The following is a 19,011-nucleotide window of genomic DNA, read 5'->3' on the forward strand; positions in this document are numbered from 1 at the left end:
TCGGTGGGCCGAAGGGCCTGTTTCAGTGCTGTATCTCTAAACTCCAGGTCCCTCTGCTCCTGCACCCCTTTTAGAATTGTATCCTTTATTTTATATTGCCTCTCCTCGTTCTTTCTACCAGTGGAGAATTAGAACAAAGAACAAAGATAATTACAGCACAGGAACAGGCCCTTCGGCCCTCCAAGCCTGCGCCGATCCAGATCCTCTCTCTAAACATGTCGCCTATTTTCTAAGCTTCTGTATCTCTTTTCTTCCTGCCCATTCATGTATCTGTCTAGATACATCTTAAAAGACTCCATCGTGCCCGCATCTACCACCTCCGCTGGCAATGCGTTCCAGGTGCCCACCACCCTCTGCGTAAAGAACTTTCCACGCATATCCCCCCTAAACTTTTCCCCTTTCACTTTGAACTCGTGTCCTCTAGTAATTGAAACCCCCACTCTGGGAAAAAGCTTCTTGCTATCCACCCTGTCTATACCTCTCATGATTTTGTACACCTCAATCAGGTCCCCCCTCAACCTCCGTCTTTCTAATGAAAATAATCCTAATCTACTCAACCTCTCTTCATAGCTAGCGCCCTCCATACCAGGCAACATCCTGGTGAACCTCCTCTGCACCCTTTCCAAAGCATCCACATCCTTTTGATAATGTGGCGACCAGAACTGTACGCAGTATTCCAAATGTGGCCAAACCAAAGTCCTATACAACTGTAACATGACCTGCCAACTCTTGTACTCAATGCCCCGTCCGATGAAGGAAAGCATGCCGTATGCCTTCTTGACCACTCTATTTACCTGCGTTGCCACCTTCAGGGAACAGTGGACCTGAACACCCAAATCTCTCTGGACATCAATTTTCCCCAGGACTTTTCCATTTACTGTATAGTTCACTCTTGAATTGGATCTTCCAAAATGCATCACCTCGCATTTGCCCTGATTGAACTCCATCTGCCATTTCTCTGCCCAACTCTCCAATCTATCTATATTCTGCTGTATTCTCTGACAGTCCCCTTCACTATCTGCTACTCCACCAATCTTAGTGTCGTCTGCAAATTTGCTAATCAGTCCACCTATACTTTCCTCCAAATCATTAATGTATATCACAAACAACAGTGGTCCCAGCACGGATCCCTGTGGAACACCACTGGTCACACGTCTCCATTTGGAGAAACTCCCTTCTACTGCTACTCTCTGTCTCCTGTTGCCCAGCCAGTTCTTTATCCATCTAGCTAGTACACCTTGGACCCCAAGCGCCTTCACTTTCTCCATCAGCCTGCCATGGGGAACCTTATCAAACGCCTTACTGAAGTCCATGTATATGACATCGACAGCCCTTCCGTCATCAATCAACTTTGTCACTTCCTCAAAGAGTTCTATTAAGTTGGTAAGACATGACCTTCCCTGCACAAAACCATGTTGCCTATCACTGGTGAGCCCATTTTCTTCCAAATGGGAATAGATCCTGTCCCTCAGTATCTTCTCCAGCAGCTTCCCTACCACTGACGTCAGGCTCACCGGTCTATAATTACCTGGATTATCCCTGCTACCCTTCTTAAACAAGGGGACAACATTAGCAATTCTCCAGTCCTCCGGGACCTCACCCGTGTTTAAGGATGCTGCAAAGATATCTGTTAAGGCCCCAGCTATTTCCTCTCTCGCTTCCCTCAGTAACCTGGGATAGATCCCATCCGGACCTGGGGACTTGTCCACCTTAATGCCCTTTAGAATACCCAACACTTCCTCCCTCCTTATGCCGACTTGACCTAGAGTAATCAAACATCTGTTCCTAACCTCAACATCCGTCATGTCCCTCTCCTCGGTGAATACCGATGCAAAGTACTCGTTTAGAATCTCACCCATTTTCTCTGAGTCCAAGCATAACATTCCTCCTTTGTCCTTCAGTGGGCCAATCCTTTCTCTAGATACCCTCTTTCTCCTTATATATGAATAAAAGGCTTTGGGATTTTCCTTAACCCTGTTTGCTAAAGATATTTCATGACCCCTTTTAGCCCTCTTAATTCCTCGTTTCAGATTGGTCCTACATTCCCGATATTCTTTCAAAGCTTCGTCTTTCATCAGCCGCCTAGACCTTATGTATGCTTCCTTTTTCCTCTTAGCTAGTCTCACAATTTCACCTGTCATCCATGGTTCCCTAATCTTGCCATTTCTATCCCTCATTTTCACAGGAACATGTCTCTCCTGCACGCTAATCAACCTCTCTTTAAAAGCCTCCCACATATCACATGTGGATTTACCTTCAAACAGCTGCTCCCAATCTACATTTCCCAGCTCCTGCCGAATTTTGGTATAGTTGGCCTTCCCCCAATTTAGCACTCTTCCTTTAGGACCACTCTCGTCTTTGTCCATGAGTATTTTAAAGCTTACGGAATTGTGATCACTATTCCCAAAGTAGTCCCCTACTGAAACTTCAACAACCTGGCCGGGCTCATTCCCCAACACCAGGTCCAGTATCGCCCCTTCCCGAGTTGGACTATTTACATACTGCTCTAGAAAACCCTCCTGGATGCTCCTTACAAATTCTGCTCCATCTAGACCTCTAACATTAAGCGAATCCCAGTCAATGTTGGGAAAATTAAAATCTCCTATCACCACCACCCTGTTGCTCCTACATCTTTCCATAATCTGTTTACATATTTGTACCTCTATCTCACGCTCGCTGTTGGGAGGCCTGTAGTACAGCTCCAACATTGTTACCGCACCCTTCCTATTTCTGAGTTCTGTCCATATTGCCTCACTGCTCGAGTCCTCCATAGTGCCCTCCTTCAGCACAGCTGTGATATCCTCTTTGACCAGTAATGCAACTCCTCCACCCCTTTTACCTCCCTCTCTATCCCGCCTGAAGCATCGATATCCTGGGATATTTAATTGCCAATCATGCCCTTCCCTCAACCAAGTCTCAGTAATAGCAATAACATCATACTCCCAGGTACTAATCCAAGCCCTAAGTTCATCTGCCTTACCAACTGCACTTCTTGCATTAAAGCAAATGCACCTCAGACCACCAGTCCCTTTATATTCATCATCTGCTCCCTGCCTGCTCTTCCCCTTAGTCACACTGACTTCATTATCTAGTTTCTTACAGGCTTTTGTTACTACCTCCTCACTGTCAACTGACCTCAATTGGTTCCCATCCCCCTGCCACATTAGTTTAAACCCTCCCCAACAGCGTTAGCAAAAGCACCTCCAAGGACATTGGTTCCAGTCCGGCCCAGGTGTAGACCGTCCAATTTGTAATAGTCCCACCTCCCCCAGAACCGGTCCCAATGTCCCAAAAATCTGAACCCCTCCTTCCTGCACCATCTCTCAAGCCACGCATTCATCCTGACTATTCTTTCATTTTTACTCTGACTATCACGTGGCACTGGTCGTAATCCTGAGATTACTACCTCTGAGGTAGTAATTAGACGGGGGGGAATACACACTGATGGCTGAAAACACTCAATGTTTCTTCCATTTAAATGAATTGAAGAAAACTTAACCAGCCTCCATTAACAGGTGTGTATTCCTCTCGCTCAGTTTTTATTTCTGTATTCCCCCGGGCAGTAGAGATGAAAATCAATCATGTATTTAGGATAATGTGAGAATACTGATGTGTTGCTTGTTCAGTATGAATAGTAAGAAAAAGTGTTAATGTGGTTTGCTTATTGCACTGCATTATGTGTATATCATTATTCAGTAAAATAATTTTGAAATGATTTTTGATCAATAATTCTGAATGGGCAGGAGATACACTAACCGTCAATCTCCCGTCAGGTTTCACATGGAAGGTCAAGAGCAAGTGTAATTTTCATGTTGGAGGGCAATGGATAATTAGACTAGGGCTGAGAGAGTACTGTGGAAAGGAAGCTAGAGGGTTAAGGGAGAGCAAGATGGAGGAGGGTTAGATGTTAAGGTGCATAGTAAAGCAGGATTATATTTGGATACTGTGCAGTAGCCAGAGAAAGGATTAGAGGCCAGGGGATGTAAAAAGTAGAGCAGGGTTAAAAGTCAGGAAAGAGGGGAGAAGAGGAAGGTAAAGCATGGTAAGAGGCCAAACAAGAATTAAAATCTTAAGATGTCGGCTTGGAATTGAAAGCTGCCTGAGTTGGTTTGAAGTTTGGAGGAAGTTCCAGCATTGCAGCAACCAATGACAGCCATATGGCAATTGATGCCAGAGTGGAGCTGGATTGGAGATGGAAGGATAGGAGTAAAGAGGAGTGGCTAGAGCAGAGCTGGAAATTATGTAAGGTGGCGAGGAAAAACTAAAGGGATGAGGAGAAAGAAAAGGCAAGCAGAGAGGGTGAAGAGCAGAGGAGTAGGTTGGAGGGGGAGGGGATAGGAATGAAATGGGGAGAAAGTAGGAAGGGAAAAGGAGTAAGAGGGTGGGAGCTCGGGAATGAATGGGACAGTTGGAGAGAGGGCATGGGGGAGGGGACAGTAGGAAAGGATGGGGAGGTGGAGTGGTGAAGCTGAGGAAATGCAGAGGTGCGAGGGATCAAGGAGCCTTCATAATGAATTTCCTTCTGACCCAAGATTCAAAAGTTATGTGACTGATGCATAATGAATAGTGCACCAACAACTTATATTAATATAGTGCCTTTAACGTAATAAAGCGTCCCAAGGCGCTTCACAGGAACATCAAAAGCAAACTTAATCACTGAGCCACATAGGGCGATATTAGGGCACATGGCCAAGAGCTTGGTTAGCGAGGTAGGTTTTAAGGAGTGTCTTAAAGGAAGAAAGAGAGGTAGAAAGTCAGAGAGATTTAGAAAAGTATTCCAGAGCTCAGGGCTGACGCAACTGAAGGCACCACCACCAATGGTGGAGCAATTAAAATTGGGGATGCACAAGAGTTAGATGAGCACAGATATCTCAGAACGTTGTGGGCCTGGAGGAGATTACAGAGATGGGGAGGGGCAAGGCCGTGGATAAGAATTTTAAAATCGAGGCTTTGCTTGACCAGGAGCCAGCGACCACAGGGATGACAGGCGAACGGGACTTGGTGCGAGAAAGGACACAGGCAACAGAGTTTTTCATGTTCTCAGGTTTATGGAGGGTAGAATGTGGGAGGCCAGCCAGGAGCATGTTGGGATAGTCAAGTCTTGAGGAAACAAAGGTATGACTGAGGATTTAAGTAGCAGATGAACTGAGGCGGGGCGAATGGGCACAGTTATGGTGGTTGAAACAGGCATGGCTTTGTGGTTGGAAACTCACTTTGGTGTCAAATATGACACATTGGTTGCAGACAGTCTGGTTTAGTTTCAGACAGTTGCCAGGGCAAGGGATGGACTTGGTAATTACGGAGCAGAGTTTGGAGCGGGACCAAAGACAGTGGGCGGAATTTTTATTACAGGGTCAGGAACCCAACGCCCGGAACATTTCTGGGTCCCCACCCCACGTCAGCGTCCATGACGCGATGCTATTTTGAAATTCAAAGTTTTTAATTGGCTTGGGTGTGAGTCCGGTGCCCAGAAGAGCCAGAAGCATCCTGGAGGCGGAAGCCGGTCACTGAGGGCAATTTTAAAACGCAAATGGCAGCCATGACTGGGCCTGCCGTTGCCTTCAGTTATGCAGCACCAGGGAGATCGGAGGATGATAGCATGAGCATGCATTCCTGGGCAGCACCATTTTTCTCTGATGCCTCCCTGGTGGCAATCATTGATGCAGTGCTGGAGAGGAGAGAGCTGTTCTTCCCGGCCTCAGGAAGGAGAGATCCACCCAGCGAGACCAAGAGGGCTTGGATGGAGGTGGCCATGGAGGTCAGCAGCCAGAGACCCACGAGAAGATCCTGGGTCTAGTGTAGAAAAAGGTTCAATGACTTCTTGCTGTTTGGTAAACTGAGTGGCCAGTGACACCTAGTTCATTGGGCACCAACTCTTTAAGCACCAGAATGTGAGCGAGCTGACCTCACAGAATGTCCATGGTTCTCCTGCTTGCTGTCAGGGTAAGTGAACGGTTGCAACACTGAGACACAGCCACCCTCACATAGGGCCGACATTCAGATGGGGACATCAGTGAGGGGAACAACAGCCCACATGTATGTCATGCTGGAAGAGATAAGAAAGGGAAACCTACTCATGAATCATTCTCCTCATCCTGCAGGAGATGGCTATAATGGGTGGTGCAGTGGTCCAGCTCCACACGCTGACAGCAGTGGAGGAGGTGGCATTGGAGGTCGCTAGGGTGCCCTTGGCATTCGGTGGGGGGTGGCATGATGGGAGGCTGTGAGCCTGTTTGTCAGAGTTCCTTGAGGAGCCACGGATCATTGGATAGCTCTTTCTTGAGGTGAAAGGGCATGGAGGAGACTCCTGTCCAATACGAGCAATAGATCTTGGACTGCTGCCATCTGGGGGGATGGTTGAGCTGGGGCACTTGTTGAGCAGGGCCAGATCTCTACCAGTTTCTCATATTTCTCACAGGGCCAGTTGTGGAGCGGGAGCAAAGTGGACCCACCGTATCGGTGCTGACATCCTTGGCAGGGCGGGGGGCAGTTGAGAGTCCACGGAACCAGCACTGTCACATCATTACTCTGCACCTTCCACCAGCACAGTCACTCTTACCTTGGTTGGGCCACAGATTAGAGTAGAAAGGGGAGCACTTGGTGAACCTCGCATCACGCGAGCAGGAGGAGGGTGAGGCAGAGTCAGCTGTGGGTAGTCCCTGATGGAGGACAGACACAGCGATGCTCCTCTGGGAGAAGATTCTGGGCCTTGGGTGTCACAGACAAGGAAGGTCTACCTCGAGAACCAGAGGCAGATAGGTTCCTGTTTGTCAGAGTTCCCTGAGGCCATGAGGAGGCATGGGCAGCCAATGGAGGAGTCCAGGCAGCGCATATGCTCTGTCATGATTCAGGGATTCAGTTGCATGAGCTCCTCCATTGAGAGATTGGGCAACCTCTTAGACAGCCATATGCAGCACCTCTCTGAGTGGGTGCTGGAGCAGCATGCTGATATGCACGGAAAGAGTGAAATTCTCTGTAGTATTGACTGCTCAGTGTCACCGATGGCACAAAGGTGCTCAGAGTGGATAGCAGCCGTGTCCCAGTATCCAAGGGCACCAGGAAAAGGCTGAGACGGTCATAACAACAGACGAAGGGGCTACTCCTTGGGGGCACTGGCGTTACCCCTCGCCACCTCCGACTCAGGAACCATGTGTGCCAGGACCCTGAGACAGTGGCAGCTCCTATAATAACACAGGCATGTCAGCCTGTGGAGGAGCCCCTATGGGCACCTCCAAGACGAGGACGGAAGCTCGGAGCATCTCAGCCAGAGGCAGGGAGTAGGAAGCAGGCTGCCTACATCTCATCCTTCACCGCAGGGAAGCGCCCCGTAGAAGTGTTAGGGAGAGGAAGGCACCGTGGCGTTGAATTTGCTTAATGGGTCATCTATGAGCTATTATCTACATCTGTCTGTTTCGTTTGCTTCATATTATAACTTCTTTATGCAATCACCCTGATGTCTCATTGCAGCAGGAGAACGTAGCATTGTGGGTGGGTGGTGGGGAGATGGGGCCCTGGGAATGTTGTGTCCATGCCTTGTGATGGACGATGTTGGCAGAGGAACCCTCATTCTGCATGCTCATTTCTGGCAGTGGGATCTCAGTTATTGGTCATAGCAGTAAAATAGCGCTCTATGCCGGAAGGTGAGTTTAGGGATCATCAGCCACAAGGACATGGGGGTGATCAGGTGAAGCACCGCTGAATCAGCGTGGCCCTTGCTGCCATGCCAGCCTGCAGTTCACCCTGAGGTCTGGGATGGCATTGACAGGCATTCTCCACTGCCTGGGTGCTGGCCACGTCTTGAATGATCCCAGACCTCCTTCGAGGTAGAGTGGCATTCCACCTACTCCACTTCATCCATCTCCAGTGTCATGTTATGCAGGGCACAGCAGACGACCATGATATGGGACGCTCTGGCTGGCTTGTACCGGAGGGCACCACCTGACCAGTCAAGGCAATGGAAGCGTGTCTTCAAGAGGCCAGTGGTCTGTTCAATGCAGGTGCGTGTTACAAGGTGGCTCTGGGTATAGCGCCTCTCTCCATCCGTGTCTGGGTTTCTGACCGGGGTCAGGAACCACCTCCTTAGGGGATAACCCTTCTTCCCCAGCAGCCACCCATGGCACCTGGGATTCTCTCAAGATAAAGGCATCATGACAGCTGCCCGGGAACCTGGCGCAGACCTGCAACATTCGCTTCCTGTGGTCACAGACCAGCCATACATTCAATGAGTGGTAGCCCCTTCTGTTCAGGAATCTGACTGGCTGGTCTGTTGGTGCCTTGATTGCTTCGTGGATGCAATTGGTGACCACCCGGACCTTAGGGAATCCGTCAATGGCAGCAAAGCCTTCTGTGCCTGCGCAGGCCCATCTGTATCAAAGTAGGTGTATTCTCCTGCCCTCCTGAATATGGCATCCATGACCTGCCTAACGGCATGATGAGCTGCTGACTGTGAGATATCACCGACGTCCGCAACTGATCCCTGGAACGATCTGGTTGCGTGAAAATTCAGTGATGGTGACCTTGATGGCTTCAGGTAAGCGACTGCGATGGGGGCCGTGAGGCCTTAGGTCATTGTGGATCAGAGCATACAGATCCGCGACCATCTGCCTGGACAGGCGTAGCCTCCTATGGCACTGGCGCTCTGAGATTTGCAAGTAGCTGACTCTTGGGTGGTAGACCTGATGTCTTGTATAGCGCCTTCTTCCCTTGCAGCCCCTGCTGTGCTCTTCTGGCCTCCTGCTGTCCAGGCGCGTTTGCATTTTCTGAAGCTCATCCTGGCTGCTCTGTCTAATGTCGGAGTAGCCTGTTCCCATTCAAACTCCCTCAGCTGGTGCTCGTTCGTTCACCAGGCCTTCCCCTGCCAACACCAGCTGTCCAAGTGATGCCAGCAGCCTCGCATCCCCCTCCAGATTCCTCCCACTTGACTGAGAAAATCAAGTCTTTCAGCTCCAGCAATGGCTACTCTGTGGCACTTTTGGAGCAGCTGAGCTTTTTTTAGTGCCTTTGCAATATGTTAATCAGCCCTTCTCATAGCCTTCCCAGCACCCCTGCATCGTTCATGTCTTCTAATCCCTGCTGTGTTCCAGACCTGGCGTTTTACCCCTGCACTTCCACTGAAAATCCAAAGCTGCTGCTGAATTCACCAAGCACTTAATTGGAGGTGTGCAGGTTTTCTGCTGTCCCAGCGTCTAATAAAGGCTTTGCATTCCAGAGGCGGTGGGACCCAGTGTTGACCTCTCAAAATATGATCTTCAAATCATGCGTGCACCTGCTCCTGCCTCTGCCCCAGCGGGCTTTAAAAATCTGGCCCAATGACTTCATCCCAATATTTAACTGGAGGAAATTTCTGTTCATCCAGTACTGATTTAGCAACTGCAGAGGATGAAAGAAAGATGGTGAGGTAGAGCTGGATGTTGTAAGGGTACATGTGATAGCAAATGCTGTGCTTTTGGATGATGTCGCCAAGGGGCACCATGTAGATGAGAAATAGGAGGGGGCCAAGAATAGATCTTTGGGGGACACCAGAGGTAACAAAGCGGGAGTGGGAAGAGAAGCCATTGCAAGTGATACTCTGGCTAGATAGATAAGAATGGAATCCGGTGTACAGTCTCACCAGCTAGATGAGTGTAGAGAGATGTTGGAAGAAGATGGTATGATCAACCATACCAAAGGCTGCAGACTGGGTTTAGCTTCATATTCTAATTGTCATTGCTTTTATTCGTGTATGTATGTACAGAAGTTTTATTTTGTAATGTCTGAGCAGGATATTTAATCTTTTTGTCAGATGAGAAGAATGTATTTGTTCCCAAGTTTTGTTAAATTTATGCCAAACATAGAAATAAAGAATATGGGCCACAGAGGCCATCGACCTGTCAGTAAAACTACCACAATAGCTGGATGAATTGCAACCTGCTCAGAACTAGTAGTCAAGTGGCATAGACAAGAAGCGCATGGGAAAACTTGAGATTTTTAACATATGAGCCCGAATTTGCTGGAGCAGGGCATCTTGTGGTGTGCCCAGTTAGTTAACCTTTATTCTTGCATAGTTCAGATCAAAAATCTTTTGCCCTGTAAGTTGCTGGAAGTACGAGCTGGTAACAGCGTAGCAAGGGCATCTGAAATCTTGGTGAACAATGGAACCAACAGCGTATCTCCTTAACCAATAAGATTTAAGGATTGAGCAATAAACAGAGGAAGGAGGGTGAATTTGAGTGGGTGAATTCAATGCCAAATCAGGTACAGAAAGAGAAATAAAGGGAAAGAAAGATTGGATTAAGACAGTAAAAAAGTAAGAAAGCATACTTATAAATTGACGTTTTTAAATTTCCACCAATTTACTACCTGAAGGACTGAGACTCATAGTTTTAATTGTTTATTTTCTGGGCCAGAGAAGTTGAAGGAGTATTTATGCTGTTAAATACTAGACTTACATTTCTGCGAGTTTAATGGTCAGTTCATATACAAATCCAGCAACTTCACAAAATGAATGGGGAGGTTAAGGTTGAGATGCCATTCTCACAAAGTTAACCAGAGCGGTGCAAATTTTCCAGCAACTTGTGATTTGCAGTTCATAGGGTATCGCTTCCTTGCCAAAAATTGCTGGCTGATCTGCACATTAGTAACGACATTTGTTGTTTGTACACCATTTTTTTTTTTTGGCAAATTCTGGTCCACTATAAATATTAGTTAAATCTCCTGTGGCATTGTATGAGGTAAGTTGGAGAATATGGTTGCTCTCTATGATGCCTTTGTTTCTCTGTTTCTATTTTGCTTCTGTCTCTCTTCCTCCTCTCTCCTGCTTTTCACCTCCCAGCTCTTTTGCTTTTTCCTTTCCGGTAGGAGGTGAAGAATAAAGTGGTGTGATCTGGGTGGGAAGGAAGCCACCACAGGTGGTTTTGAGGTAGGGATTGCAGGAAAATTGTGACCTTCAGCTACTCCTCTCCCATCCCCTTCCCCAATCACCTGCTCCGGCCACTCTCTACCTTCTTTAACTTTCCCCCAATTTTTTCACATTCTACCATCTTGTCCCATCATGACTCCTAACTCCCTTTGAAATAAACTGCTCAGCCTCTACGTTTCCCCCTCCTTCGGTCTGTTATCACTCATCTTACACTTAACCCTCCATCCACTCCTCTCACTGCCGCTGTCTACAAGAGTGGGTGGTGAAAGGCCAGAGGCCCCTTCAAGCTCAGCCAGTTTTTCCTCTTTCCTCTGATTTGTTTCCCTCAGAGGATTAGTTCTCAAAATGCAGTTTGTTTAAGTAAAAAGAAATTAACACCATGAATTTCCTAGAACTTTTCAGTGTGACTACATGTTTTGAGAAACTTTGAACATAACTAATTTATACTTGTTCTACACAGAATCATCAATATGTATGATTTTCTTTCATCGTTTGCATTGCTTTTGAGATGTATCCATTGAAATCCTCTACCAATCACTTACAGCTCTGATCCCATGCAAAAGACCAGTTCATGAGTTTTCTGCATTTACTCCAGTAAGGTGCTGGCATAGATTTGCACCCCCAAAATTTCTGCGCATCCTCTATGATAATGGAAGAGGAATAGCAGAAACAAGTGACTCTGCGAGTGAGGTGCGATGGCAGAAGACTGCAGCCCACACACTGTTGCTCCTTTTGGTGATGCAGCATTTGTGCTTGTTTTACTAAAGGTTTTTGCATTATGGCATAGGCAAAGGTGCTTTGCAGGAAATTTGTGGGAAGCTGCCATCGGCAAGATTAGTGAAAATTTTGGCATAAATGAAATTACAGAAATTCTGGGACCAAATTAGAATAAGGAAAGAAGCTGTCAGTCTCTCACTTTCCTTTTGTCTTTTGTTATGAAGTGATTGTTTTTGTTAATATTTTTTGAGGAATTCATAGTCAAACTGATGAAATGTTGGACCAGTTTTTTTTCCCAAGAGGGTCATCAAGAGGACACAAAGAACTGCTTTGGCAACAATGGTTACTGATTGTCACATGACTCAAGTTAAAAATAGAACAGAAACCCTGGCAACTGGGGAAGATGTGGGTAGAGAAGTCAGTCTGGCGCCCATTGATAGGACAAGCCCAGGAGCAGCAGCATGCACCTGCGAGAGCAGTGAACTCGCAAGCTTTTTGTTGTAGTGTCTGTGTTTACCTTCTGGGATGAGATAAAGTTAGCTCCTGCTGCTGAAGAAGTGTCATGGAGGAAGAGATCAGATTCTTGCTGAATGTTTAAAAGAGTCAAGTCTGCAGAAGGAGAAGCGAATTCCCAAGGATGGAGAGAAGACCACAATCCAGCTTAGCTTTCCAGCATATCGCAACGATCCTGAGAAGTCCACTGTGGCAACTCATCTCGTCTCCTGTCTTTGAAGAAAAGCCTACTAAATTAATTCTCAACACTGCCTGAAAAGAACTGTTCTAAAAGATCCCAGTAGCCTGTCTACATGTACTCGGAGGCTAGACTTTATCCCAGCTTTGGAACACAACATATCTCATCTGTTTTCTTCAAGAATGAGCTAGTATTCAGCCCGTTTTTATTTGGTCTGTAACAGAGCTCTGAACAAATATACGTTCTATTTTTCTGGTTAACTGGTGTACATATTTGTGTGAGGGTGAGAGGCTAAGGTAAAAAGGGAACTTTAAAATTTCAATCTGTGTGTTTATGCTTGACTTCATTACTGGTTAAGACTGTTTTATAATAATCTGATAATTCTGTTCATGAAAGAAACCTGGTTAGTGTGTTTTATTATGGAACAAATAGAATATACGATTGATCATATTGGTAAATGGGAAAATTTAAATATATGTTGTGACCTGTAATGGTACTAGAATAAACAGTGCACGCCTCCCGCCTCGGTCGTAACACTGTCTCTTACTCGACCCCTCTTTCTCTGAAAACCTTGTGCGCGTTCTCACTTGCCCTGTCCTTCTCTCACTCCCTCTCCTCCTCCCCCTCTCTTTCCCCCCCCCTCTCTTTCCCCCCCCTCTCTTTCCCCCCCCTCTCTTTCCCCCCCTCTCTTTCCCCCCCCTCTCTTTCCCCCCCTCTCTTTCCCCCCCCTCTCTTCCCCCCCCTCTCTTTCCCCCCCTCTCTTTCCCCCCCCTCTCTTTCCCCCCCCTCTCTTTCCCCCCCCTCTCTTCCCCCCCCCTCTCTTTCCCCCCCTCTCTTCCCCCCCCCTCTCTTCCCCCCCCTCTCTTCCCCCCCCTCTTTTCCCCCCCCTCTCTTTCCCCCCCCTCTCTTTCCCCCCCCTCTCTTTCCCCCCCCCCTCTCTTTCCCCCCCCTCTCTTTCCCCCCCCTCTCTTTCCCCCCCCCTCTCTTTCCCCCCCCCTCTCTTTCCCCCCCCTCTCTTTCCCCCCCCTCTCTTTCCCCCCCCTCTCTTTCCCCCCCCCTCTCTTTCCCCCCCCCCCTCTTTCCCCCCCCCTCTCTTTCCCCCCCCCTCTCTTTCCCCCCCCCTCTCTTTCCCCCCCCTCTCTTTCCCCCCCCCTCTCTTTCCCCCCCCTCTCTTTCCCCCCCCTCTCTTCCCCCCCCCTCTCTTTCCCCCCCCTCTCTTCCCCCCCCCTCTCTTCCCCCCCCTCTCTTCCCCCCCCTCTCTTTCCCCCCCCTCTCTTTCCCCCCCCCTCTCTTTCCCCCCCCCTCTCTTTCCCCCCCCCTCTCTTTCCCCCCCCTCTCTTTCCCCCCCCTCTCTTTCCCCCCCCTCTCTTTCCCCCCCCCTCTCTTTCCCCCCCCTCTCTTTCCCCCCCCTCTCTTTCCCCCCCCTCTCTTTCCCCCCCCTCTCTTTCCCCCCCCTCTCTTTCCCCCCCCCCTCTCTTTCCCCCCCCTCTCTTTCCCCCCCCTCTCTTTCCCCCCCTCTCTTTCCCCCCCCCTCTCTTTCCCCCCCCCTCTCTTTCCCCCCCCCCTCTTTCCCCCCCCTCTCTTTCCCCCCCCTCTCTTCCCCCCCCTCTCTTCCCCCCCCTCTCTTCCCCCCCCTCTCTTCCCCCCCCTCTCTTCCCCCCCCTCTCTTCCCCCCCCTCTCTTCCCCCCCCTCTCTTTCCCCCCCCACTCTTCCCCCCCCACTCTTCCCCCCCCACTCTTCCCCCCCCACTCTTCCCCCCCCACTCTTCCCCCCCCACTCTTCCCCCCCCACTCTTCCCCCCCCACTCTTCCCCCCCCACTCTTCCCCCCCCCACTCTTCCCCCCCCCACTCTTCCCCCCCCCACTCTTCCCCCCCCCACTCTTCCCCCCCCCACTCTTCCCCCCCCCCACTCTTCCCCCCCCCCACTCTTCCCCCCCCCACTCTTCCCCCCCCCCACTCTTCCCCCCCCCACTCTTCCCCCCCCCCACTCTTCCCCCCCCCACTCTTCCCCCCCCCCCACTCTTCCCCCCCCCCCACTCTTCCCCCCCCCCACTCTTCCCCCCCCCCCCACTCTTCCCCCCCCCACTCTTCCCCCCCCCACTCTTCCCCCCCCACTCTTCCCCCCCCCACTCTTCCCCCCCCCCACTCTTCCCCCCCCCACTCTTCCCCCCCCCCACTCTTCCCCCCCCCCACTCTTCCCCCCCCCCACTCTTCCCCCCCCCCACTCTTCCCCCCCCCACTCTTCCCCCCCCCACTCTTCCCCCCCCCCACTCTTCCCCCCCCCCACTCTTCCCCCCCCCCACTCTTCCCCCCCCCCACTCTTCCCCCCCCCCACTCTTCCCCCCCCCCACTCTTCCCCCCCCCCACTCTTCCCCCCCCCCACTCTTCCCCCCCCCCCACTCTTCCCCCCCCCCACTCTTCCCCCCCCCCACTCTTCCCCCCCCCACACTCTTCCCCCCCCCCACTCTTCCCCCCCCCCACTCTTCCCCCCCCCCACTCTTCCCCCCCCACTCTTCCCCCCCCCACTCTTCCCCCCCCCACTCTTCCCCCCCCCACTCTTCCCCCCCCCCACTCTTCCCCCCCCACTCTTCCCCCCCCACTTTTCCCCCCCCCACTTTTCCCCCCCCCACTCTTCCCCCCCCCACTCTTCCCCCCCCCCCACTCTTTCCCCCCCCACTCTTCCCCCCCCACTCTTCCCCCCCCACTCTTCCCCCCCACTCTTCCCCCCCACTCTTCCCCCCCCCCACTCTTCCCCCCCCCCCACTCTTCCCTCCCCCCCCACTCTTCCCTCCCCCCCCACTCTTCCCTCCCCCCCCACTCTTCCCTCCCCCCCCACTCTTCCCTCCCCCCCCACTCTTCCCTCCCCCCCACTCTTCCCTCCCCCCCACTCTTCCCTCCCCCCCACTCTTCCCTCCCCCCCACTCTTCCCTCCCCCCCCCACTCTTCCCTCCCCCCCCACTCTTCCCTCCCCCCCCACTCTTCCCCCCCCCACTCTTCCCCCCCCCACTCTTCCCCCCCCCCCACTCTTCCCCCCCCCCCACTCTTCCCCCCCCCCCCACTCTTCCCCCCCCCCCACTCTTCCCCCCCCCCCACTCTTCCCCCCCCCCCACTCTTCCCCCCCCCCACTCTTCCCCCCCCCCACTCTTCTCCCCCCTTTCTCTCCTTTCCCCCCTTTCTCTCCTTTCCCCCCTCTCTCTCTCCTTTCCCCCCTCTCTCTCTCCTTTCCCCCCCTCTCTCTCCTTTCCCCCCCTCTCTCTCTCTTTCCCCCCCTCTCTCTCTCTCTTTCCCCCCCTCCTCTCTCTTTCCCCCCCTCTCTCTCTCCTCCCCCCCCCCCCTTCTATAGGTGATCAAGAACCTTCTCAATCTGTTACATTATTTTGGAGGTCTGCAAATCTTATTCAGAAAAAACTTAATGAAACCAGTATCACTTGTTTGCCATTTTCTTTATGTAAATGGGAAAAATGTTTGAGGAACTTTCTTATAAATTGAAATTAACTACTAGGGTATGGAGCAGTGTAGTGAAACAAATTCGATTTTAAAAAAAATAATGTTTTGGAAAGTATTTGTATTGAAAAAGCATATTTATATAGAGTATTTACAAGTATTTTTTGAAAGCAGTTACGGTAACTAAAACAGTGTAGCCAAGATCCCAAAGCTGTATTGTTACGATTTGAGTAGAACATAATGTTGAGTGTATGATATTTGTGTGAAATATTCCTGTGGCACCACTGTAGATGCTTTTCTGCACTACCTGCCCCACTGCACCCCACTTATACGTCTGTAAAGTGTAATGATGGAAGAAATGTTTGTACAATATTCATTAGGAGTTTGAAAAGTACTCAACAGTTGAGTAATAGATAACAGCCTTCTAAACTTGGGTTGAGTCTAAAGGGAACATTTTAGCTATGTAACACACGAGTGACTGAAGACAGTAGAGGTTTGAGCAATTTTAGATGATGAGTTAATATCACAAAACATTTTGAAACGGCTTTAAGTATCTTGTCCTTAATAGCATATTGATACTAGTTTACAAAATAAGCTTAGCAGCGATACTGAAAATTAGTTCTTTATTAGCTGAGACCTGGATCAAAACCTGTTGGAGCCTTCCTTTATTGCTACCTGTAATCTAATATTTTGTTAATGTCTGCATATTATACAGTCAGCAGCAGCCTTTTTTTCATGCAAAGCTGATTAATGTGAAATGTGGATTAATCATTATACACTGGCTCCCTGCCAGATTTCCTTGCAAAATGTAATATGAGCTGTGAGCAGAAAATGATGGATAGGCAGTCTCATCTTCAACAGCTAGAATTTTGCTGCAACTTTTCTTTTCAATCCTTGTTGATAAAGAAATTTTATGTGCTACAAAAACATTGAATGGAGCTTTTGTGCTAATGATGCTAATTGTTTCTTTTGTTTAGTGGTCCTAACCGAGGGCACTACATTGCAATAGTAAAGAGCCATGACTTTTGGTTGTTGTTTGATGATGATATAGTAGAGGTATGTCTATTTCACGTTTTTACTGAATTTAAATTATTTAATATCAAATTTTACCATTTACTTGAAACTTGGATTAAAAGGAATATGGAAGTTTGTAAAATTTTGTATTGCTATATCTTTGACTGTGTTAACCCACCTTGATGAAGTTGTTGACCAATATGTCTGGGACCTTAATAGCAGATCAGGTAAATTCTTTCCCAGCTATTGCTGTGTGATCCACAGAAACCTGAAAAAAGGGGAAAGAAAATAATCGGAAAACAGAGGTTATGTACCCTCATGAAAGGGGGAAAAATACAGACTGAGTTACAAAGTGGTAGGTTAAAGAATAGAATTCTTAATAGCTCGTGAAGCTTTTCTGAACTCTGACTGGTTCACAGTTTCTATCCCTGTTTTATATCAATATGGTTTATTTTTAAAGTTGAAGATTCCTCAAATTACTCTTGGGAAACGGGATCTCAATATTCAACACAGGAACAGGAGTAGCTACTCATACTTTCAAGTCTACCCTGCCATTCAATGAGATCATGGCTAATCTACACTCCATTTACCCACCTTAGCTTCATATCCCTTGATACCCATACCAATCAAAAACTAGTGATCTTTGTCTTAAAGTGCTTATTGTCCCAGCACCACAGTCTTTTGGAGGTGAGAATTTTGAATTTCTAGAATATCACAAGTTTAATTTGAATAATATAGGTGGAGTACTTGTGAAACACTTAGAGTGGAGCTATACTGACTATTAGAAAGTGGAGGAGTGAAATCAAAAAGGAAATTAGGAAAGCAAAGAGAGGGCATGAAAGAATACTGGTAAGCAAAATCAAGGTGAACCCAAAGATGCTTTATCAATACATTAAGAGTAAGAGGATAACTAAGGAGAGAGGGGGACAATGCAAATATTGTAGTTAAGGAGGAGGAGGAGTGTGAGGTATTGGATGTGATAAACATAGGAAGAAAGGAAGTAGTAATGAGATTAGCATCCTTGAAAGTTGATAAATCACCAGGGCCAGATGAAATGTAACCTAGGCTGTTAAAAGAAGCAAGAGAGGAAATAGCTGAAAGTCTGACCATCATTTTCCAGTCCTCACTGGATACAGGTGTGGTGCCAGAGGATTGTAGAACTGCTAACGTTGTACCTCTGTTTAAAAAGGGAGCGAGGGATAGACCGAATAATTAGAATCCAGTTAGTCCAACCTCAGTAGTGGGCAAATTATTGGAATCTATTCTGAGACACAGAATAAACTGTCACTTAGAAAGGCACAGGTTAATCAAGGATAGTCAGCATGGATTTGTTAAGGGAAGATCTTGTTTGACCAACTTGATCAAATTTTTTGAAGAAGTAACAAGGAAGATAGATGAGGGTAGTGTAGTTGATGTGGTCTACATGGATTTTAGCAAGGCTTTTGACAAGATCCCAAATGTCAAACTGGTTAAAAACATAAAATCCCATGGGATCCAGGGAAATGCAGCAAGGTGGATACAAAATTGTCTCAGTGGCAGGATATAAAGGGTAATTGTTGATGGGTGTTTAGCGACTGGAGAGCTGTTTCCAGTGGCGTTCCGCAGGGCTCAGTACTGAGTCTCCTGCTTTTTGTGGTATATATTAATGATTTAGACATAAATGTAGGGGGCATGATCAAGAAGTTTGCAGACGACGCAAAGATTGGCCGTGTGGTAGATAGCAAGGAGGATAACTGTAGGCTGCAGGAAGATATTGATGGTCTGGTCAGATGGGCAGAAAAGTGTCAAATGGAATTCAATCTGGAGAAATGTGAGGTGATGCATTTGGGGAGGTCAAACAAGGCAAAGGAATACATGATTAATGGAAAAATACCTAGAAGTGTAGAGGAAGTGAGGGACCTTGGAGTGAATGTCCACAGATCCCTGAAGGTAGCAGGACAGGTTGATAAGGTGGTTAAGAAGGCATATGGAATCCTTTCCTTTATTAGCCGAGGTATATAATATAAGAGCAGGGAGTTTGTGCTGGAACTGTATAACTCATTTGGTTAGGCCACAACTTCAGTACTGTGTGCAGTTCTGGTCACCTCATTACATAAAGTATGTAATTGCAATGGAAAGGGTACAGAGCAGATTTACGAGGATGTTGCCAGGACTGGAAAAATGCAGCTATGAGGAAAGATTGGACAGGCTGGGGTTGTTCTGCTTGGAGCAGAGAAGGCTGAGGGGAGATCTGCTTGAAATGTACAA

General features: G+C 48.6%; 1 protein-coding gene across 2 annotated transcripts in view; it reads left to right on the plus strand.

Annotated features, from left to right (window-relative positions):
- The window catches only part of usp12a (ubiquitin specific peptidase 12a), an 80,833-nt gene that overhangs the window by 49,968 nt on the left and 11,854 nt on the right, over nucleotides 1-19,011 (plus strand). For both annotated transcript variants that reach the window (XM_068033577.1, XM_068033576.1), the window contains exon 8: nucleotides 16,728-16,806. In XM_068033577.1, coding sequence (XP_067889678.1) covers nucleotides 16,728-16,806 — 79 coding nt within the window. The remainder of the gene's footprint in view (nucleotides 1-16,727; nucleotides 16,807-19,011) is intronic.

Source organism: Heterodontus francisci, chromosome 6 (assembly GCF_036365525.1).
Source record: "Heterodontus francisci isolate sHetFra1 chromosome 6, sHetFra1.hap1, whole genome shotgun sequence".
NCBI lineage: Eukaryota > Metazoa > Chordata > Chondrichthyes > Heterodontiformes > Heterodontidae > Heterodontus > Heterodontus francisci.